At 42.5% G+C, this 24012-nt stretch overlaps 1 protein-coding gene across 4 annotated transcripts in view; it reads left to right on the plus strand.

Moving 5' to 3' along the window:
- col16a1 (collagen, type XVI, alpha 1) overlaps window positions 1-24012 on the plus strand; it is a 204872-nt gene that overhangs the window by 176226 nt on the left and 4634 nt on the right. For all 4 annotated transcript variants that reach the window (XM_061882490.1, XM_061882491.1, XM_061882492.1 and 1 more), the window contains 15 exons: window positions 671-733; window positions 819-890; window positions 967-1020; window positions 1104-1148; window positions 11241-11285; window positions 11483-11536; window positions 11634-11687; window positions 11773-11823; window positions 11943-12032; window positions 12097-12132; window positions 13773-13817; window positions 14504-14701; window positions 14794-14857; window positions 19637-19807; window positions 19882-19959. In XM_061882490.1, coding sequence (XP_061738474.1) covers window positions 671-733; window positions 819-890; window positions 967-1020; window positions 1104-1148; window positions 11241-11285; window positions 11483-11536; window positions 11634-11687; window positions 11773-11823; window positions 11943-12032; window positions 12097-12132; window positions 13773-13817; window positions 14504-14701; window positions 14794-14857; window positions 19637-19807; window positions 19882-19959 — 1120 coding nt within the window. The remainder of the gene's footprint in view (window positions 1-670; window positions 734-818; window positions 891-966; window positions 1021-1103; window positions 1149-11240; window positions 11286-11482; window positions 11537-11633; window positions 11688-11772; window positions 11824-11942; window positions 12033-12096; window positions 12133-13772; window positions 13818-14503; window positions 14702-14793; window positions 14858-19636; window positions 19808-19881; window positions 19960-24012) is intronic.

The following is a 24012-nucleotide window of genomic DNA, read 5'->3' on the forward strand; positions in this document are numbered from 1 at the left end:
AGACAGAAAATAAGCCAATATCACCCTTATTTGAGATATTTAATCCTACTTAGATTTCAGTTTTTGCAGTGTGAAAAGTTTTTTCCCATCTTATGCATTCATTTATGTTCCAACACATTCACCCCCACACATTAAGAGCATTTGTCAAATGTTGAGAGTGACCTCTATTGCTTTTTTTTTGTTGGTAACTGTGTGACGACGAGTCATTATCATCACACTTCAACATCTCTAACATGCAAATGCTACCTCTTTGCTCGGTCAGCATTGAAAATAAAAATATGCTCTTATTCTCTTACCCTGAATCAGTAAAACTTAAATACATCAAAGACTTGGAAGTTAGGATGTCGGCGTGTTGCTAAATGTTTGAATGCTACATTACCCAGCAGGCTTTGCTCTGTAGACAGAAAAAAAAAAAAGTGGGATCTATGCGAGAGGACCACAATTGTGCTGTTTCCGCAATACTGTTACACATTGTTCCTGCTTTCTCCACATAAGAAACAAACATACGTTTTATCAGACACTTGACATGCGTTGTTTTCGAATCCTTTAATTATCGCCTGCTTGCAATTATAATTACATAAGCGTGACTGCGAACTGTAAATCATCTAAACTACAGTTGTCATTTTCCCTTGATTCCTTGTATGCTAATACATGATTAATTCATACTCAGGGTGCACCAGGTGTCGTTGGCAAAACAGGACGGGAAGGATCCCCAGGCGTCAAGGGTGAAAAGGTGAGTACAAACTATGGATCCAATATCTTGGAATACAAGTACATTATTTGTGTTGAATATTTCCTCTTGATTCCCTGCCTCACAGGGCAATGATGGTAGCCAAGGTTCTCAAGGACCAACAGGACCTTCAGGCTCGCCGGGTTCCCCAGGACTGATGGTATGTACATTCCAATATAAGATTATACATTGTGATTTTTTTATTTTTATTTTACTGCCGGTGCTTGCAATCACAGGGTCCTCCCGGTATAGAAGGAATAGATGGCAAAGATGGAAAGCCAGGACTTCGGGTAAGTTATACACATGCATTGTTACAATTGACATGAATGCCTAATAGTTGATATTTAAAGGTGACTTGTTTTTTTTCTTTCAGGGAGAGGCGGGTCCCCCAGGTCCTGTGGGTCCACGAGGAATCCCAGTGAGTAGCACCTCATGTGTCAAGTTATCTGGCTCCTATGCTATATACCAGGCTTGGGCAATTATTTTGACTCGGGGGGGCCAAATTTAGGGAAAAAAATGTATATGGGGCCGGTATATCTGTCTTTTAGGAACACTAATACAAAAAAAATCCCAATAATGTCTGAATGCTAAAAACGTATGACAGCTGCCTTAAAAATGGAATGGAATTTTACTGAATGAGACACCCAGAATGTACATGAAAAAAAAGAATGTGGGATTTACAATATTACCTACAACCGATAAAACACTGAATATTGACAACATATGAACGTCACACCCCCTTTCGATCAACATATTTTACAATCAAGCGAAACGCAACAAAAATACAAAAAACACAAAAAAAAATATCAACGTGAAGGGTAGAAAAAACCCCCACCTACAATCTGATACATCTGATGTATCACTAGGATTTAGAACCATCCGTCCATCCATCTTCTTCTACTTTTCCGAGGTCAGGTCGCGGGGGCAGCAGCCTAAGCAGGGAAGCCCAGACTCTCCTCTCCCCAGCCACTTCGTCCAGCTCTTCCCGGGGAATTCCAAAGCGTTCCCAGGGCAGCCGGTAGACAACGTGTCCTGGGTCTTCCCCGTGGATGCCCGAAACACCTCATCTGGCTCCTCTCGATGTGGAGGAGCAGTGGCTTTACTTTGAGCTCCTCCCGGATGACAGAGCTTCTCACCCTATCTCTAAGGGAGAGCCCCGCCACACGGCGGAGGAAACTCATTTTGGCCGATTGTACCCGTGATCTTGTCCTTTCGGTCATAACCCAAAGCTCATGACCATAGGTGAGGATGGGAACGTAGATCGACCGGTAAATTGAGAGCTCTGCCTTCCGGCTCAGCTCCTTCTTCACCACAACGAATCAATACAGTGTCCGCATTACTGAAGACGCCGCACCGATCCGCCTGTCGATCTCAGCATCCACTCTTCCGTCTCTCGTGATCAAGACTCCGAGGTACTTGAACTCCTCCACTTGGGGCAGGGTCTCCTCACCCTTTTCCGGGCAAGAACCATGGACTCGGACTTGGAGGTGCTGATTCTCATCCCAGTCGCCTCACACTCGGCTGAGAACCGATCCAGTGAAGCCATCAGGACCAATTTGTCTGCAAAAAGCAGAGACCTAATCCTGCAGCCACCAAACTGGATCCCCTCAACGCTTTGACTGCGACTAGAAATTCTGTCCATAAAAGTTATGAACAGAATGGGTGACAAAGGACAGCTTTGGCGGAGTCCAACCCTCACTGGAAATGTGTTCGACTTACTGCCGGCAATGCGGACCAAGCTCTGACACTGATCGTACAGGGAGCGGACCGCCACAATAAGACAGTCCGATACCCTATACTCTCTGAGCACTCCCCACAGGACTTCCCGAGGGACACGGTCGAATGCCTTCTCCAAGTCCACAAAGCACATGTAGACTGATTGGGCAAACTCCCATGCACCCTCAAGGACCCTGCCGAGAGTATAAAGCTGGCCACAGTTCCAAGACCAGGACGAAAACCCCACTGTTCCTCGTGAATCCAAGGTTCGACTATTCGGCGTAGCCTCTTCTCCAGTACACCTGAATAGACCTTACCGGGAAGGCTAAGGAGTGTGATCCCACGATAGTTGGAACACAACCTCCGATTCCCCTTCTAAAAAAGAGGTACCACCACCCCGGTCTGCCAATCCAGAAGTACAGCCCCCGATTTCCACGCGATGCTGCAGAGTCTTGTCAACCAAGACAGCCCCACAGCATCCAGAGCCTTAAGCCTTATCTGCTTTCTTTTTTATTTCAAGTTATTATTACACACACGTATTGTTGCATTGGAAACAATTGTATTGTTGATAATAGAGGTCATTACTGGTATTATGCATTATCAATGTATTTTTCCATTTGTAGCATACTAATGTTCATTGTCATTTCAGTGTTGTTAATATTTACTTTACTAACTTATTTTCTGCTATCACTTTTACTGTCATGTTTGTGCATATTGTATTTGCTCATGCTGTTCTGTTGTTATTGTTAAGGTTGTTGTTATTGTTGCATTTTTTGTTATTGTTGTTGTTGTCTCTCTGTCTTATCCCTCTCTTGTCCCTGCAATTTCCCTCTCCATCTTCCTTTTTTTCTATTTCTACCATACTTGTCAAACTTAAGACCTCCGAATTCGGGAGATTTTTGGAGGGGGGGTGGCGGGTGTATATTGTAGCGTCCCGGAAGAGTTAGTGCTGCAAGGGGTTCTGGGTATTTGTTCTGTTGTGTTTATGTTGTGTTACGGTGCGGTTGTTCTCCCGAAATGTGTTTGTCATTCTTGTTTGGTGTGGGTTCACAGTGTGGCGCATATTTGTAACAGTGTTAAAGTTGTTTATACGGCCACCCTCAGTGTGACCTGTATGGCTGTTGAGTAAGTATGCGTGCATTCACTTGTGTGTGTATAAAAGCCGTAGATATTATGTGACTGGGTCGGCACATTGTTTGTATGGAGGGAAAGCGGACGTGACGGCAGGTTGTAGAGGACGCTATAGGCAGTGCCTTTAAGGCACGCCCACAATATTGTTGTCCGGGTGGAAATCGTGAGAAAATCGAGAGAATGGTTGCCCCAGGAGATAATCGGGAGTGGCATGAAATTCGGGAGTCTCCCGGGAAAATCGGGTGGGTTGGCAAGTATGGCCCCGGTCTAAGACGAGCATCAACATCCCCTTTTAAAAACATTGCAAAACCTCCTGGGAAAATCGAGACATTTTTAAGGCCGGTTGACATCATGTCTTCCTGGATGTAACAGAAAGTATGAGAATGTTTGAGCTGCTGCCTGCTACTCTCTACTTACCGTATTTCCTTGAATTGCCGCAGGGCATATCATATAGTATGCGCCTGCCTTGAATTACTGCTGGGTCAAACTCGCTTCCCAAAATAATCAGCGCATGCTTATTATACCGCCTGGTCAAACTCGTGACGTCACGAGTGACACTTCCCCTGTCGTCATTTTCAAAATGAAGGAGGTTGATTTCAATACCGGTAATTTGAAATCGCATAAAGGGAAGAAGATTAAGAGCTATTCAGTAGGATTTGAGGTCCAAGCTTACATCACACTCAAATTTTTTCTGCATACCTTTGGTAAGTGCCGGAGTGAGAAGAGGTTTTAAAATAATTAGCGCATGCTTACTTTTACCGCATGCCTTTGGTAAGCGCAGGAGTGAGAAGAGGTTTTCAATTAATTAGCGCCCCGGCGGCAATTCAAAGAAATACGGTATATAATCATGTCCTGTTAGTCAAGACAAAGTTTGGATTTATGGCAGAGATATCTTTTTTGTCGCACGTTAATGGATTGAATCACGGCGCATGAATTGATTAACGTGGACTTAAACAAGTTGAAAAACTTATTGGCGTGTTACCATTTAGTGGTCAATTGTACGGAATATGTACTTTACTGTGCAATCTACTCGTAAAAGTTTCAATCAATCAAAGCATAAAACTCACCTCGCGACGTTGAGAGTGTTGCGGATTGAGGTTTGTAGTAGCGAAAGTAAACAAAACGGGACTGGAAAGATGCCCTGAAAGAAGGACAAAAACTGGATTTCCTGGAATAAATTAGAGGTTGTGATAGGTAAACAAAATAGATGACCAGCACTAAAAGGAAATGTAATTTCCTTAATAAAGGTGCGTGTGGCTGCATGAGCGCTGGGGTGAAAGCAGTTTGAAACACTGCAATTGTCCCAAGAACTCAAATAAATGTCCTGTCAGATATCAAAACATTTTTGAGGAAAATGATAGACAACCAGAGTAATTTTTATTCTTAAATTTTTTTTTTTTTTTTAAAGCAAGGGTCTCAGACACACGAGACGTTCTTTTGCGGCCCCCACCTCAATATGAAAGTTTCATGTTAGTGCGGCCCGTTGGTTTTATATGAATGGTGCTTGACAGCATTGTATTATTTAGGTCCAAAATGGCTCTTTCAATGTTCTGGGTTGCCTACCCCTGCGTCAGTGGAAAAGTGGAAAATGAGTGAAAGCGACATAGACGTTGCCATGCAGACTAGGGTTATCTTACATGCCTGGCTATAGTCACGCCGCGACACCTTTCCGTCAGTAATGACAGTCCCCGACAACCTGAACCAATTCAAACCGTTATTTGGTTTTTTTCATTGTTTAATTTGCCTTGCCTCACACGATGAACACTACATATATTTCTATATGACGCCAAATAACATTCCGGGAGCTGTGACTTTTTTGCGCTCGCTATCCCGGTACTTTATCCGGCTGTAGGGAGGAAAAGCGGAACTACACACATTGCGGAAATAACATTATTCTCCGTGCGTCGGCTAAAATACAAATATATTCCACAACCCCAAACATGTCTTTTCAAAGCCTGCAGTGAAGAGAAAGGTTATTGATGAGCAAAGACAATTCCAGGAAAAGTGGGAGATGCAATATTTCTTTGTTGAGCACAGAGGCACCCCGACGTGTCTTATTTGCACAGAAAAGGTTGCGGTGCCCAAGGGATACAATTTAAAACATCATTATACAACTAGACATGCTGAGGAGTAGGCAAATATTTTTTTAGGAAATATTTTCTCGCAGCCCAGCCTCACCCAGATTCTGTATCCAGTGGCCCCCAGGTAAATTGAGTTTGTTTTAAAGGAACTTTGGACAAAATGCTGGTGCTTGAGCCAAGTTTATTCCTATCTACTTCACTAAGTATTTATTTTTTTATATTAAATACTAGTATTACATGTGTATTTATTGTATCCGATAATGTAGTTCTGTTGTTGTAATAAAAAATAAAAAGAGAGATAAATACCATCCATCCATCCATTTTCTACCGCTTATTCACTTTGGGTTTGCGGGGGGCGCTGGTGACTATCTTAGCTACAATCGGGCGGAAGGTAGGGTACACCCTGGACAAGTCGCCATCTCATCGCAGGAGATAAATACCAACACACATATCGGTTGAAAGATACAATACACTGACTGACAATACAGACTGCGGCGATTTCTGAACTGAATCGCAAGATGGATCCCATCATGGAGAAGCTTGCTGAAAAGGAGAATTTAATTGAATTTGAAAGCACCAAGCATGAACGAATAAAACAGACAAGTCATTGTTTTTGTCTAGTCGCGGAAAACAAACAACCTAATCTATTGTAGTGATTTATATTTATATAGCGCTTTTCTCTAGTGACTCAGAGCGCTTTACATAGTGAAACCCAATATCTAAGTTACATTTAAACCAGTGTGGGTGGCACTGGGAGCAGGTGGGTAAAGTGTCTTGCTCAAGGACACAACGGTAGTGACTCGGATGGCGAGAGCAGGAATCAAACCTGGAACCCTCACGTTGCTGGCACGGCCACTCTACCAACCGAGCCCAAATCTACGATTTGACTCCCTCGAATGGCCTTGACACTGTGGAAACAGGACCCGGCTGTTCTGAAAACACCCCCGAGTACACTTCAATGATAGACGCTTTTGACCTCCCTCCCTCCTCAACGACACCTGGAGTCAAACTTTTGCAGCTCGGCCTCAGTCTAAAAAAACATTACATCATCACACCCAAGACAATTGGGCCAGTCTAGATTGTATTTTTTACTCATCTTCTTCCCCAGCGTTTTACCTTTTTCTATCTTTTACGGGGCGCATTGTGGCGACCCATCAGCGTTCCTGTTCTGTAACCCTGTACACTGTTTGTCTAATCTTGAACCGGTTTGTGCTGTAAACAAAAATTTAGTTGTACTTGTTGCAATTAGAATAAAGACCTACCTACCTAGACCAAGGAAACTGAGCACTAATATAGAGAAGAAAGAGAGAATGTTGGCTGAGAACCATGGCAACGCACAAAAACTATATGCCAATCAAATTGAAACAACATGATTACAAATGTACAGCAAACTTTGTTCAATTTCCGGCTCGCGTTAAACAAATGAAGCATGTTGAGTTGTTGTGTACTAAATGCAAATAAGGCCGCTATGTTGATTAGTGCGTGCGATGTTTACAATTAGGGTGGAATTGGCACACAGTCTAATTCTCGTTAAATGGAAAAGTCATTCCCAGATACGTGTAACCAGCTCATTTTGTTTGCCTTGATATTAAAATCAGAGCGTGCATACATTTATATGTTAACACTCGTAGACGAGCACACGCGGCAGGAAAGCATACACATTATTATGCGTGGCTAAACAAATTGACATGCTGGTCCTTTCTAAACAGGACAGATGTTTGTGTCCTTGAGGTTTGTTTGGCTGTTCAGTTTTAATTTCTGGCGCTTGCAAAATAAGATAATCCTGTTTGGCGCTTGGTCAATGTTTTATCACCAAATATTTTCCAAATTAATGAGATTGATGTCAGCCTCAGCTGCAGGGTATTGTTTTATTAGCAACTGAATGTGTGTAAACACCATCGAGACGACCGTCATGTGGACAATTATCAACCATGTTAATAGTTATGACCATAATCAGGATGCTATCTTTAGCGCTTCTGGCAATTTGGGATTAACCTAACTCGTTTGACCACATTTTCCGAGACAGCCACTCCTTTATAATCTGAATAAATTTTCTTCATACGCCTAACCGTTTAGATGCTGTTGTTGCTTCTCAACCAGTTGCCATTCATTCTTAATCAGTGTTTCCCACAGGTCCGGCATCTATTTGTGTGCTTGGGGGAGAGGGGGGGGGGGGGGGTGTAGGAGCCAGCGGCGGCGGTGGCGATGATCAAGAAGAACGCAGAGTTGGAATATAATTACAACACTTTATGTACATATTTATATAATATATACATATTTATATAATATGTAACTACAAGCTCAATTCACAGACAGAGTCCCATTGCTTTAATGAGCGGTCGAGCGAGTCAAAAGCCGAAAATTTTTTATATATATATATATATATATATATATATATATATATATATATATATATATATATATACATATGTATTTTTTTTTTATTTGTCGCGGCCGTAATTTATTCGTGGCGGGCCGTCACCAGTAAATGAATGTGTGGGAAACCCTGTTAATGATAGTCAAACATCCATCCATCCATCCATCCATCTTTTTCCGCTTATCCGAGGTCGGGTCGCGGGGGCAGCAGCCTAAGCAGGGAGGCCCAGACTTTCCTCTCCCCAGCCACTTCGTTCCGCTCTTCCCGGGGAATCCCTAGGCGTTCCCAGGCCAGATGGGAGACATAGTGTTCCCAACGTGTCCTGGGTCTTCCCCGTGGCCTCCTACCGGTTGGACGTGCCCGAAACACCTCCCTAGGAAGGCGTTCGGGTGGCATCCTGACCAGATGCACGAACCACTTCATCTGGCTCCTCTCGATGTGGAGGAGCAGCGGCTTTACTTTGAGTTCCTCCCAGATGGCAGAGCTTCTCACCCTATCTCTAAGGGAGAGCCCCTCCTCCCGGCGAAGGAAACTCATTTCGGCCGCTTGTACCCGTGATCTTGTCCTTTGGGTTATAACCCAAAGCTCATGACCATAGGTGAGGATGGGAACGTAGATCGACCAGTAAATTGAGAGCTTTGCACTCCGGGTCAGCTCTTTCTTCCCCACAACGGATCGATACAGCGTGTGTATTACTGAAGGCGCTGCACCGATCCGCCTGTCGATCTCACGATCCACTCTTCCCTCACTCGTGAACAAGACTGCTAGGTACTTGAACTTCTCCACTTGGGTCAGGGTCTCCTCCCCAACCCGGGGATGGCACTCCACCCTTTTCCAGGCGAGAACCGTGAACTCGGACTTGGAGGTACTGATTCTCATCCCAGTCGCTTCACACTCAGTTGCAAATCGATCCAGTGAGATCTGAAGATCCTGGCCAGATGAAGCCATCAGGACCTCATCATCTGCAAAAAGCAGAGACCTAATCCTGCAGCCACCAAAACGGATCCCCTCAACGCCTTGACTGTGCCTAGAAATTCTGTCCATAAAAGTTATGAACAGAATCCGTGTTGCTCCTTCCCGTTATCCGCTAGGGCCAACTAATACCATTGTTTACTTCTTCTTTACCACGGCGAAAACGAGTAAAGTGGAAGCATGGCAGATTTCCTGGAAGGTTCGTCGGATCTGACGAAAGAGAAGTTGAAGAACATTTGACTCCAACTTCCAAAACTGATGAGTTATAGTGCTGTTTTGCACTATAAAATTGTTAAATTAAGCACAATAATTACATATGTCTAACTTGTGTGCTATTTTCTGCTTTGCTGGTGTGTAGCTGCTTGCTCTTAGTAGCATGCAGCTAACCATGTTTACTTTTTGCAAAATACCAACAATAAACTAATTGTGTGTTTATTTACATTTAGATAAGTTAAGCTTTGACTGCAGGGCGGCTTACATCAGAGCTTATAACATAGATTTTAGATGCAAGCCCATCTCACCCAGTACTTGTTTTATTTTTGCGGATATAATTTTCCTGAAGGAATCAATAAAGTACTATCCATCTATCTATCTATCTATCTGTCTATCTATCCATCTATCTATCTATCTATATCTATCTATCTATCTATCCATCCATCCATCCATCCATCCATCCATCCATCCATCTGTAGGATCAATATTTGATATTAAAGGCCTACTGAAATGAGATTTTCTTATTCACACGGGAATAGCAGGTTTATTCTATGTGTCATACTTGATCATTTTGCGATATTACCATATTTTTGCTGAAAGGATTTAGTAGAGAACATCGACGATAAAGTTCGCAACTTTTGGTCGCTAATAGAAAAGCCCTGCCTTTACCGGAAGTATGTGCGCGTGACATCACGAGTTGCAGGGCTCCACACATATTCACATTGTTTATAATGGGAGCCACCAGCAGTAAGAGCAATTCGGACCGAGAAAGCGACAATTTCCCCATTAATTTTAGCGAGGATGAAAGATTTGTGAATTAAGATATTGATAGTGAAGGACTAGAAAGAAAAAAAAAAGCGACAGCTCCGGGCGGCGGCAGTGTGAGCGTTTCAGATGTAATTAGACACATATACTAGGATAATTCTGGAAGATCCCTTATCTGCTTAGTGTTTTAGTGAGATTCTAAAGACATAACTCGAGGTCGGATGGCTGCGGTGAACAAGCAGTGTCTCAGAGAGAAGCCGAGGAGCCAAGCTCACAGCTGCCTTTTTTGACAGCTACTGCAGGAGGAAGTCCCATAATCCACTGATTTCTCCGGTAAGACATAATATCAAAATTTTCCCATCCAAAGACATGCTGGTTGACGTAGAGAAAACATGTTCGCTTGACCGCTCTGCTTCACAACAAAGAAACACCGGCTGTGTCTCGGTGCTAAAGACAGCTGCAATCCACCGCTTTCCACCAACAGCATTGTTCTTTATAGTCTCCATTATTAAATGAACAAATTGCAAAAGATTCAGCAACACAGATGTCCAAAATACTGTGTAATTACGCCATGAATAGAGACGACTTTTAGCCTTGTTCGGTGCTGCGGTATTATGTCCCCTCCAACACGTGACGTCACGCGTACGTGTCATCATTCCGCGACGTTTTCAACAAGAAACTCGCGGGAAATTTAAAATTGCCATTTAGTAAACTAAAAAGGCACGTGTTGCAATGTTAATATTTCATCATTGATATATAAACTATCAGACTGCGTGGTCGATAGTAGTGGGTTTCAGTAGGCCTTTAATATCTGATCACGGCATCTCTCGTCCCCAGCCACTTCATTATGTCAGAAGAGTAACTTTCATTAGTGAAATAAGACAGCTGCAGTTCTACAACCACAATAATAAACATTGTAAAGTTAATGGAGTGCCTTTCTGACAGTGGCGCTCAAAAACGAGCAATTTTATCCTTGCAGATAAATTGCCGAAGCCCCCGTGATAGCTCTCATTAGATTACGCAGGCGTACAAGTGAATGTTTTTGCATGATTTGGGATCAATTTCTGTCACGGCTACACGTGAACTCGCTCAGCGAAATCACTTCAAGGGATGTGTCACTGCTCCTTTGAACTTCTTTTCAGTTTGTGTTCTCCTCCATAGCCCTTGTGTTGGTCATTTCAAAGTCTTATTTGTCTGCCAAAAAGTTGTGAGTGTTGATACTGTATCAATCCGGTCCTCTGACGTTTCTCCGCAGGGATTTAAAGGCAAAACCGGCCACACAGGCTTCCCAGGACAGAAGGTTGGCCAATAATAATGACTTTATCTGCACAGTGTGTCATTTTTATGACACTGGCAATCAAGTAAGAATGATGCCAGGATTTTGATGTGAAGATTTTATTACTAACACAATGAATGTGCTGTTCAACAAAGTCTTCATTACCTCAATTCCACTCATACTTTCCATATTAAGTTTCGATGACCCTCTTTTACCTCTAGGGTGATGTCGGACCTTCAGGTCCACCCGGATCGCCTGGTAGACCAGGACATGAGGTCAGCTTTTCATTCTACTTGAAAGGGAAAATACATTCTCTACGCAGACAAAGCACCCTATCGTATTGACTCTGATCCCAATCTGTGGCCTTTTCAGGGGGATCCCGGTACACCAGGAGCCCTGGGACGACCTGGACCATCTGGCAACGTCGTAAGTTCATGTCTATTTTTAACTCCCAGTTCTTTTTTTTTCCAACGCCTTTGCCCAACGCTATTGTTTTGATTTTATCCTACAGGGTTCTCCGGGTCCAGCTGGACCCCCAGGACCTCCTGGTCCGTCGGGAGTGGTGAGACTTGTTATCACGATGACCCGAATGCCTGTGCAATTAACCGGCTAAGGGCGAGAGTGACAAAATACACTGGACATGTTCCAGGGGAATTAGTATTCACGCCCACCTCTCCGCAGGGTGTAAAGGGAGACAAAGGTCAGGCAGGAGACAGAGGTCTGCCAGGAATGTCTGGTGCCCCAGGCACACCTGGTCACCCAGGACTTATGGTCAGTCCTGCTCACACTGAGTCCAAATGTATCAAAATGCGCCACCTAACGTTTTATCCTTCAGGGGGAGCCAGGCAATGACGGTTCTCCTGGTAAAGATGTAAGTATTAAAAAGTGTTTTGCTTTCTACAAAACCCATTTCCATATGAGTTGGGAAATTGTGTTAGATGTAAATATAAACGGAATACAATGATTTGCAAATCCTTTTCAACCCATATTCAGTTGAATATGCTACAAAGACAAGATAATTGATGTTCAAACTCATAAACTTTATTTTTTTTTTGCAAATAATAATTAACGTAGAATTTCATGGCTGCAACACGTGCCAAAGTAGTTGGGAAAGGGCATGTTCACCACTGTGTCACATCACCTTTTCTTTTAACAACACTCAATAAACGTTTGGGAACTGAGGAAACTAATTGTTGAAGCTTTGAAAGTGGAATTCTTTCCCATTCTTGTTTTATGTAGAGCTTCAGTCGTTCAACAGTGCGGGGTCTCCGCTGTCGTATTTTACGCTTCATAATGCGCCACACATTTTCGATGGGAGACAGGTCTGGACTGCGACGGGCCAGGAAATTACCCGCACTCTTTTTTTTTACAAAGCCACGCTGTTGTAACACATGCTGAATGTGGCTTGGCATTGTCTTGCTGAAATAATCAGGGGCGTCCATGAAAAAGATGGCGCATAGATGGCAGCATATGTTGTTCCAAAACCTTTATGTACCTTTCAACATTAATGGTACCTTCACAGATGTGTAAGTTACCCATGCCTTGGGCACTAAAGCACCCCCATACCATCACAGATGCCGGCTTTTGAACTTTGTGTTGATGACAGTCTGGATGGTTCGCTTCCCCTTTGGTCCAAAAACAATTTGAAATGTGGACTTGTCAGACCACAGAACATTTTTCCACTTTGCATCAGTCCATCTTAGATGATCTCGGGCACAGAGAAGCCGGCGGCGTTTCTAGATGTTGTTGATAAATGGCTTCCACTTTGCATAGTAGAGCTTTAACTTGCACTTACAGATGTAGCGACGAACTGTATTTAATGACAGTGTTCCTGAGCCCAGGTTGTGATAACCTTTAGAGATTGATGTCGGTTTTTGATACAGTGCCGTCTGAGGGATCGAAGGTTACGGTCATTCAATGTTGGTTTCCGGCCATGCCGCTTACGTGGAGTGATTTCTTCAGATTCTCTGAACCTTTTGATGATATTATATCATCAACCGTAGATGTTGAAATCCCTAAATGTCTTGCAATTGCACTTTGAGAAAGGTTGTTCTTAAACTGTTTGACTATTTGCTATACGACCCATCCTTTCTTGTGAAAGACTGAGCATTATTTGGGAAGCTGTTTTTATACCCAATCATGGCACCCACCTGTTCCCAATTAGCCCGCACACCTGTGGTATGTTCCAAAAAAGTGTTTGATGAGCATTCCTCAACTCTATCAGTATTTATTGCCAGCTTTCCCAAATTCTTTGTCACGTGTTGCTGGCATCAAATTCTAAAGTTAATAATTATTTGCACAAAAAAAAATAAGTTTATCAGTTTGAACATCAAATATGATGTCTTTGTAGCATATTCAATGGGTTGAAAATGATTTGCATTGTATTCCGTTTATATTTACATCTGACACAATTTCCCAACTCATATGGAAATGGGGTTTGTATGTGCATTATATTATATATATATATATATATATATATATATATATATATGTGTGTATTTGTCTTCCCAGGGGTTGGTAGGCCTGCCAGGGGGAAACGGGCAGACAGGCCAAAAGGTAAGTGCCATCTCAGCACCCGTCTCTTCCATCACCTCAGCATAATGACGCTCCCATTTTCCTCTGCCTTTCAGCTTTTGCTGCTTTTAGTCATACTGTAGCTCAAGCTTAAGCAGAACATGTTTTTTTCCCCCCTCAGCAATTGTGCCCACTCAGCGCCCGGTTTTACATAGTTGTCAGTTCTGTAACCCTCACACATCTCGCTTTACCCCTCTTCACGCTGGCTCCGACTTCCAAGAAATCTCCCCGACGTGATTCCAGTCGGTGTGCACCGTGATATAGCTGTTCTCTGCCTCTGGGATAATGCTATTAAGCATGAGAGGAGATGCTAGATGAGGCTATTTGTCACGCTGACAGGACGCCATTGTCAGGGTTTTAGCAGCACAGAGGAGAAAGACAAGCACGGTCTCCTCAATTCTTCTCCGCACTCTGCATTTCGAGATCCGCTTGTCTGCGGGTGACACCTAAACATTGGATGTCCATTACGGGCCGCTTTGTCCTCAATAAATCACCGTCACTAATGTGACAAGTCTGCTTTTCAGGGTTTTTATGACATCTAAGTGAAGGCTGCTGGGAAATTGATGTCGCCATCTTATTTTCAAAATAAACTCCAGAGTTGGCCCTTGGTAAAGTTGAAAACATGAGAGGGGCAGATTATATTAAATCCTTTTTTAATGTTCTCCAAGGGTGAGCCAGGGGCTACGGGTCAAAGAGGACCAGCAGGGGAGAGAGGCAGACCGGGGCCCCCTGGTGGAGGTGTAGGATATCACTCCAAGGACGCACAACCCATGATCGGCCCAGTCGGACCCAGAGGCGAGAGAGGAAGCCCTGGCTCGGACGGTTCACCCGGACCACCCGGATCTCCTGGGATCCCAGGAAACGAAGTGAGTTAGTTTCAAAACATGTACACACGTAATTATTGATGAAATACCAACGTGTGGGAACCCTTCGACAAACTATGGACATCCTTTCCTAGGCGGTGGTCAATTATGACGAAGTCAAGAATTTCATCCGCCAGCAGGTCATCAAAATATTTGATGGTGAGTAAAAACATAAATGATGTACGTATATTATAAGTCACCTGAATATCAGACAAACTGTCATTAGTGAACAACTGGTATGGATTGCAATGCAACTGGCCGCATTTCTCCAAGTCAGTAGTGTTTGTGTGTGAATGACAGGAAGAAAAGCTCCTACTTGCTCAGGGTTGTTCGGCACTACCTGCTAGTTCAATAATGAAGAATCCTCTGAACATGAACAATCAGCCATGTAGTCACCTTTCCACTCAATCTATCAATCAATCAATGTTTATTTATACAGCCCTAAATCACAAGTGTCTCAAAGGGCTGCACAAGCCACAATGGCATCCTCGGTTCAGAGCCCCCCCCAGTCCATAGTGCATCTAACATAATATTGTGAGAGTCCAGTCCATAGTGGATCTAACATAATAGTGAGAGTCCAATCCATAGTGGATGTAACATAATAGTGAGAGTCCAGTCCATAGTGGATCCAACATAATAGTGAGAGTCCAGTCCCTAGTGCATCTAACATAATATTGTGAGAGTCCAGTCCATAGTGGATCTAACATAATAGTGAGAGTCCAATCCATAGTGGATGTAACATAATAGTGAGAGTCCAGTCCATAGTGGATCCAACATAATAGTGAGAGTCCAGTCCCTAGTGCATCTAACATAATATTGTGAGGGTCCAGTCCATAGTGGATCTAACATAGTAGTGTGAGAGTCCAGTCCATAGTGGATCTAACATAATATTGTGAGAGTCCAGTCCATAGTGGATCTAACATAATAGTGAGAGTCCAATCCATAGTGGATGTAACATAATATTGAGAGTCCAGTCCATAGTGGATCCAACATAATAGTGAGAGTCCAGTCCCTAGTGCATCTAACATAATATTGTGAGGGTCCAGTCCATAGTGGATCTAACATAGTAGTGTGAGAGTCCAGTCCATAGTGGATCTAACATAGTAGTGTGAGAGTCCAGTCCATAGTGGCTCTAACACAATGGTGAGAGTCCATTCCATAGTGGATCTAACATAATAGTGAGAGTCCAACATGGCTCTGCCATATTTATTATTGAAGTCACAAAGTGCATTATTTGTTTTTAACATGCCTCAAAACAGCAGCTTGGAATTTGGCATATGATCTCCCCGAGAGAGCATGAGGAGGTTGAGGTGGGCGAGGTAGCTGGGGGTGTATATTGTAGCGTTCCGGATGAGTTAGTGCTGCAAGGGGTTCTGGGTATTTGTTCTGTTGTGTTTATTTTGTGTTACGGTGTGGATGTTCTCCCGAAATGTGTTTGTCATTCCTCTTTGGTGTGGGTTCACAGTGTGGCGCATATTTGTAACAGTGTTAAAGTTGTTTATACGGCCACCTTCAGTGCGACCTGTATGGCTGTAGACCAAGTATGATTTTATTCAGTTATGAGAAAAGCCGTAGATTTTATGTGATTGGGCCGGCACGCAAAGGCAGTGCGTTTAAGGTTTATTGGCACTCTGTACTTTTCCCTACATCCGTGTACCATTCCGTACAGTCATAAATTTTACTTTTTTAAACCAATACCGATAATTTCCGATATTTCATTTTAAAGCATTTATATTATCGGACATTTCTATCTGTGATATTCAATTCCTACACGGAAATGGAGACAAAAACACACACAGTGTCCGCATGGAGACTTTTCCTTGTTAATCCTGTGCATCATGATGAATTCTTCATATAAACAGGAATATATACACATCCCTTCTGTCAACAAAGTGAGAGCAGTCATTGTACAGTAACATATTGTTTTGTTATGTTTGTTGTGTGTATTTCTTGTTTATCACTTATCAATACTCCTACATGATGCTTAGGGTTTCACTGAAGCTGGCTCTCACAAAGTCTGCATGATTTGCATTGCATTGGTGATGAAGGGATGTGTGGTTCCTACCTCTGCTCGTTAAATGTTGTCTGGCTAGCTCATTATCTCTCTAATGGCTCAGGAATCTCAGTGAGATTGATACTATTTTGATCATATTTATTTACTCGCAAACTTTGGAAGTCTTTCAGTGTCATAAATCAGATTTATATGATAATAGCGTCAATAGGGAGACATCTCGTTTTTTCACTCTACTGCTACTTTAATACAATTGTGTTATTTATGACACCCACATTTTTTCTGCAGTGGTGCTACTAAATGTTTTCATTTAGTAGAACCACTGCAGAAAACATTCAACTGAGCGTACAGCCCTGCGTTAGTTGCAGGCCTATCAATCAATCAATCAATGTTTATTTATATAGCCCTAAATTACAAGTGTCTCAAAGGGCTGCACAAGCCACAACAACATCCGCGGTTCAGCGGCCACATAAGGGCAAGGAAAAACTCACAACCTAGTGGGACGTCAATGAGAATGACTATGCGAAACCTTGGAGAGGTCCGCAGATGTGGGTAACACCCCCCACCCCCTAGAGGAGACAGGGTGCAATGGACGTCGAGTGGGTCCGACATAATATTGTGAAAGTCCAGTCCATAGTGGATCTAACATAATAGTGAGAGTCCAGTCCATAGTGGCGCTAACATAATAATGAGAGTCCAGTTCATAGTGAGAGTCCAGTCCGTAGCAGATCTAACATAATACTGTGAGAGTCCAGTCCATAGTGGATCCAACATAATAGTGTGAGTCCATTCCATAGTGGATCCAACATAATAGTAAGAGTCCAGTCCATAGTGGGGCTAACATAATATTGTGAGAGTCCAGTCCATAGTGGATCCAACATAATACTGAGAGTCCAGTCCATAGTGGATCCAACATAATAGTGAGAGTCCAGTCCATAGTGGATCTAACATAATAGTGTGAGTCCATTCCATAGTGGATCCAACATAATAGTAAGAGTCCAGTCCATAGTGGATCTAACATAATAATCTGAGAGTCCATTCCATAGTGGATCCAACATAATAGTAAGAGTCCAGTCCATAGTGGATCTAACATAATAGTGAGAATCCAGTCCATAGTGCACCTACCATAATAGTGTGAAAGTCCAGTCCAGAGTCCCTTCCCCACCCCCTGGAGGAGACAGGATGCAATGGAAATCGAGTGGGTCCGACATAATATTGTGAAAGTCCACTCCATAGTGGATCTAACATAATAGTGAGAGTCTAGTCCGTAGTGGTTCTAACATAATAGTAAGAGTCCAGTCCTTAGTGTATCTACCATAATAGTGTGGGAGTCCAGTCCAGAGTCCCCCCCCCCCCATCCCCTGGAGGAGACAGGATGCAATGGACATCGAGTGGGTCCGACATAATATTGTGAAAGTCCAGTCCATAGTGGATCTAACATAATAGTGAGAATCCAGTCCATAGTGCACCTACCATAATAGTGTGAAAGTCCAGTCCAGAGTCCCCCCCCTCACCCCCTGGAGGAGACAGGATGCAATGGACATCGAGTGGGTCCGACATAATATTGTGAAAGTCCACTCCATAGTGGATCTAACATAATAGTGAGAGTCTAGTCCGTAGTGGTTCTAACATAATAGTAAGAGTCCAGTCCTTAGTGTATCTACCATAATAGTGTGGGAGTCCAGTCCAGAGTCCCCCCCCCCCGACCCCCTGGAGGAGACAGGATGCAATGGACATCGAGTGGGTCCGACATAATATTGTGAAAGTCCAGTCCATAGTGGATCTAACATAATAGTGAGAGTCCAGTCCATAGTGGCGCTAACATAATAGTGAGAGTCCATTCCATAGTGGAGCTAACATAGTGAGAGTCCAGTCTGTAGTGGATCTAACATAATAGTGTGAGTCCAGTCCAAAGTGGATCTAACATAATAGTGAGAGTCCAGTCCATAGTGGATCTAACATAATAGTGAGAGTCCAGTCCATAGTGGATCTAAAATAATAGTGAGAGTCCAGTCCATAGTGCCTCTAACATAATAGTGAGAGTCCAGTCCATAGTGGATCTAACATAATAGTGAGAGTCCAGTCCATAGTGGAGCTAACATAGTGAGAGTCCAGTCCGTAGTGGATCTAACATAATAGTGAGAGTCCAGTCCATAGTGGCGCTAACATAATAGTGAGTCCAGTCCATAGTGGAGCTAACATAGTGAGAGTCCAGTCCGTAGTGGATCTAACATAATATTGTGAGAGTCCAGTCCATAGTGGATCCAACATAATAGTGAGAGTCCAGTCCATAGTGGATCTAACATAATAGTGTGAGTTCGGTCCAAAGTGGATCTAACATAATAGTGAGATTCCAGTCCATAGTGTATCTACCATAATAGTGTGAGAGTCCAGTCCATAGTGGATCTAACATAATAGTGTGAGATTCCAGTCCATAGTGGCTCTAACATACTAGTAAGAGTCCAGTCCATAGTGAATCTAACATAATAGTGTGAGTCCAGGCCATAGTGGATCCTACATAATAGTGTGAGAGTCCAGTCCATAGTGGATCCAACATAATAGTGAGAGTCCAGTCCGTAGTGGATCCGACATAATATTGTGAAAGTCCAGTTCATAGTTTATCAAACATAATAGTGAGAGTCCAGCAGAGGAGAAAATAAAAGAAACGGCAGATCATCAACCTAATTGTAAAAAAGGGTCCTTACTCTCAAATAGCTCTCTAATAATTTAATAACTTTTTCATATTATTCAGATTTTTTGAAATGTACCTGTATCAACCGAGACACCCCAGGTTTGCTACAACTTTAACAATATGATCTTTTTTCAAAGCTCAGAATACTGTGTTGCTCCCTGCACAATAATAGCACTTTTCCCCGGGGGCTCGAATTCACGTTACCAATTCACTGCTCCATTTCCCCCCCCCCCAGAGAGAATGGCCTACTACATGTCTCGCAGACCTGTAGAAACGGTGGCATCTCCCGGTCGCCCCGGACCTCCAGGGAAAGACGGCATTCCGGGTAATCCCGGAGCGCCCGGCACACCTGGATTCCCCGGGCATATCGGTCGCCAAGGACGGTCCGGACCCCAAGGACCAGCTGGTGAGAGAAAAAACACCCAACTTGTATGTCAGCAGTTGTTGAAACGTCTTATACGATAACAACATTCTCTTTAGGACCGAGTGGACCGGCGGGGCCTAAGGGAGATAAAGGGCTGGGGGAGATGGGAGACACAGGACCACCAGGAGCACCAGGTAATGTATCCAAGTACACAAAGCATAGCACACGTCTATTTGGGAGATGACAGTTTATCCATTTGTAGTCAGGTGGTACAGTTATTTACCAAAGTGATACTTGTTAAATGTTCTATTTTAACTTTGATAAGGATTTTGAGTGCATGAGAAAGTGCAAAGGACAATGGGACGCACGGGGAAAAAAGACGCACCCTCCACGTTGAACCAATGTTGCTTAGTCAGCATTGACTACAGTAATGAGTGTAATACAAAGATGGTTTTAACTGCATTTTTTTTTTTTTATCCATACTCTTTTTGAAAAAAAATGTATTTTAATTTTAGTCTAAATTGAGTTAGTTTTAGTCTAGTTTAAGTCGACTAAATTACTCAACACATCAATTGACTCAGATTGCAGTAAATGTTGTTGACTAAAATATAAAGGTTAACTAACAGAAAATCTTTCATAACTAAAAAAAATAGGCTATATAAAACATGTCATTTAAGTCCTACTCTTTTTAATATGTTGTGAACGACTCCAGCCGTCACCGTGTGGGTTGCATGGACCATTTAGGAAGGACATCGCTGAGCAGGTTTGACTCTTGTTTATTCTTTCAATAAACCACGCTTCACTGTCGATCGGGTCGCTTTTCAGCTCCGCCTCCTCCGCTGCTCTTCTCGGTCGGCTTTTCAGCTGCCGGTGGCGTTGTCTTCCTCTGGGGCTCATTCTCTGATTGTTCTTGTTTTGGTTGCTTCTGCCGTGCTGCAGTCCTGCGGACACTCCACCTCTTCCTCCTGATCTCGCCTCCTTTTATATACTGAGAGGAGATAGGCAGATAGTGAGCCGGTGTGTTTGTCACGCACCTGATTTAGATCGCTGCAGCGTAGCTCCAGGCACGACCCGCCTCGCCGTTCCGCTGCATTCTCCGCCTCCTGGCCGCCATCTTGAGCCGGGCCAAAGCGTGTCCCGCCCCGCCGTCGGCTCCGCCTCTCCACCTATGTCATGTTACACAAAATATAAATATCAGTTTATTAAAATAGTAGAAGAAGCCAAGAAAATTCCAGAGGAAAAATTCCTACAGAAATGCTGCAGCTGCAATTTGTTGATGGGATTGCAACCGATTTAGATAAAGAGAAATGTACTCTTGGCATATTTGTAGATTTATTCAAGGTTTTTGATAATGTAGATATTGAAAATGTTTTAAACCATATAAAAATGGGCGTGAAAATGTTTAAAATGGCGATATACCTATCTTCATAAAAAATAATACATTTTATTGGGTATAGTGCTTTTAATTGTACTCAAAGATGCTTTACAATGTCCGGGAGAGGCATTGAATTCCGGGATCTCCCAACAACAATCTGGGGGGTCGGCGATTGTGCAGCTGAGCCGCATCAGAGTTGCCAAATAGCCGCATGCGGCTCCGGAGCTGCGGGTTGCCGACCCCTGAGCTAGGTGAACATATTCACTTGCCCTGAGCGGAGTGTAAAATTTTATTATTTGCAGTCTGAGCAATTTTATTAAAATAATTGTATTCATTTAACAGTAAATAAGGCGAATGGAACATAAACATGTATTTGACGCTCAAATTTGACCTATTAAGAATGTAATGAGAACATCTGTGGTATAGTGTTATATTATTTACATACACAAAGTTGTATATTTGGCAATTTGAAGTGCATAACTTTGAGAAATCATATTTGAAATATTATGTTAAATATCTGTTCCATCATTAAAATGTAATGTGTACATTTTATCATGGAGGTCTACTATTTATTTAGACAATAATGACCAATATCTCTAATCTATAGTTTGTTCAAACAGAACACTCAACGCCAGTGTGCATGGTCATACAGTGGGGCAAAAAAGTATTTAGTCAGCCACCGATTGTGGAAGTTCTCCCACTTAAAATGATGACAGAGGTCTGTAATTTTCATCATAGGTACACTTCAACTGTGAGAGACAGAATGTGAAAAAAAATCCAAAAATTTACATTGTAGGAATTTTATATTATTTATATGTAAATTATGGTGGAAAATAAGTATTTGGTCAACCATTCAAAGCTCTCACTGATGGAAGGAGGTTTTGGCTCAAAATCTCACGATACATGGCCCCATTCCTTCTTTCCTTAACACGGATCAATCGTCCTGTCCCCTTAGCAGAAAAACAGCCCCAAAGCATGATGTTTCCACCCCCATGCTTCACAGTGGGTGTGGTGTTCTTGGGATGTAACTCAGTATTCTTCTTCCTCCAAACACGACAAGTTGAGTTTATACCAAAAAGTTCTATTTTGGTTTCATCTGACCACATGACATTCTCCCAATCCTCTGCTGTATCATCCATGTATCCATTTTGGTATAAACTCAACACGTCGTGTTTGGAGGAAGAAGAATACTGAGTTGCATCCCAAGAACACCATACCTACTGTGAAGCATGGGGGTGGAAACATCATGCTTTGGGGCTGTTTTTCTGCTAAGGGGACAGGACGATTGATCCGTGTTAAGGAAAGAATGAATGGGGCCATGTATTGTGAGATTTTGAGCCAAAACCTCCTTCCATCAGTGAGAGCTTTGAATGGTTGACCAAATACTTATTTTCCACCATAATTTACAAATAAATTCTTAAAAATTCCTACAATGTGAATTCCTGGATTTTTTTTCACAATTTGTCTCTCACAGTTGAAGTGTACCTATGATGAAAATTACAGACCTCTGTCATCATTTTAAGTGGGACAACTTGCACAATCGGTGGCTGACTAAATACTTTTTGCCCCACTGTATTTCTCACATAAATGTCTTTCCTTGTGTGTTAGCTTGAAAATTGCAAATCTGCTCTTTTGGGTTGTCAAGTTGTGCAATTAATAGCTTTAAAAGATAAATAGCAAATTATTTTGTGCTTTTACACCAACCCCTCTCCTACATGCAAGTCTGATTGGCTATTTTGTCCCACCCGCTTCAAGACAAAATAAATACGATTTGTCTTGTTTTAATTCGTTGACTACATCGTCAATTACTTTCGTCACTGTTTTAGTCAACGTTCAATTGCTTTAATACACAATTGTGTCAAATAATAGCTTGTTGACGATAACAAAGTCACACAAATACCACTGACACAAACAAGATGCTGTACTTTGGATGTAGCAGCTGCCATTTTGTAGTGTGAAAAAAAAGACATGCACATAATGTAATTGGTGCATTTATTGGAGAATTTGTTGTTTCCTTCAAGAATAGCATTAGCAAGTGTTATGTTTCCTTAACACTAATCGAGCACATCCTGAAACGGACAAATAATAATTCATAAAATAAATACCATTTTCTCATACCTCTAAAGGCTTAGTGGCCACATGCGTGGACAGCACCTTTAAGCTCTTATTTCCAAAATTGTGTACACTACTGAATTGGGGTCATATGGCTGCGTATGTGGACACCTATACTGCCATCTGGTGGTGTCAGAAGAGTATAACATTCAATGGAATTTAAAAAAAGAAAAGTGAAAAAATAAGAATTAACATGTCACTAAACATGAAGTACACGTTTGTGTACTTATGGACTAAGTGCATCATATCAAAAGACAATTCTTATTTTTTATTATAATTAGGGTCCAATAAGCCCAAATAGCAAAGAGAAATTTAAAAAAGCATGTAAACAAACAGCTTTGGAATGAAGAGGTTAATCTGCTATAAATGTATTTCTATATGATTTCAATCTTTTATTTCTCTACAATTTCTTTAAGCAGAAACGTCCAAATTTGCACATTTCCTGATCAAAGAGAGTGCAGGAAGCTGTTATGAGGTTGCCACTACAGACGCAGTTTCTGCTCGGTGCATAAGACCTTACCAATTTGTAGTTAGTGCTTCACATCCTGAGTGCGCGGGATGAATACATTAGACAAACCAGACCAGCAGTGTCGCGTAACAGTTTTCTCATCTAGTGCGCAAGCCCTGTCTGCTTTAGTGTGCAAGCAGTCAGCTGGTTGAGGACATGGCTATCTCTGTTTGCCACAAAGTCGCCAATATAACAAAATTACACCACGACTTTCTACACTAAACCCTACAGTGATGTATGTGACTCGAAACA

The sequence above is a fragment of the Nerophis ophidion genome, linkage group LG21, assembly GCF_033978795.1.
Source record: "Nerophis ophidion isolate RoL-2023_Sa linkage group LG21, RoL_Noph_v1.0, whole genome shotgun sequence".
Taxonomy (NCBI): domain Eukaryota; kingdom Metazoa; phylum Chordata; class Actinopteri; order Syngnathiformes; family Syngnathidae; genus Nerophis; species Nerophis ophidion.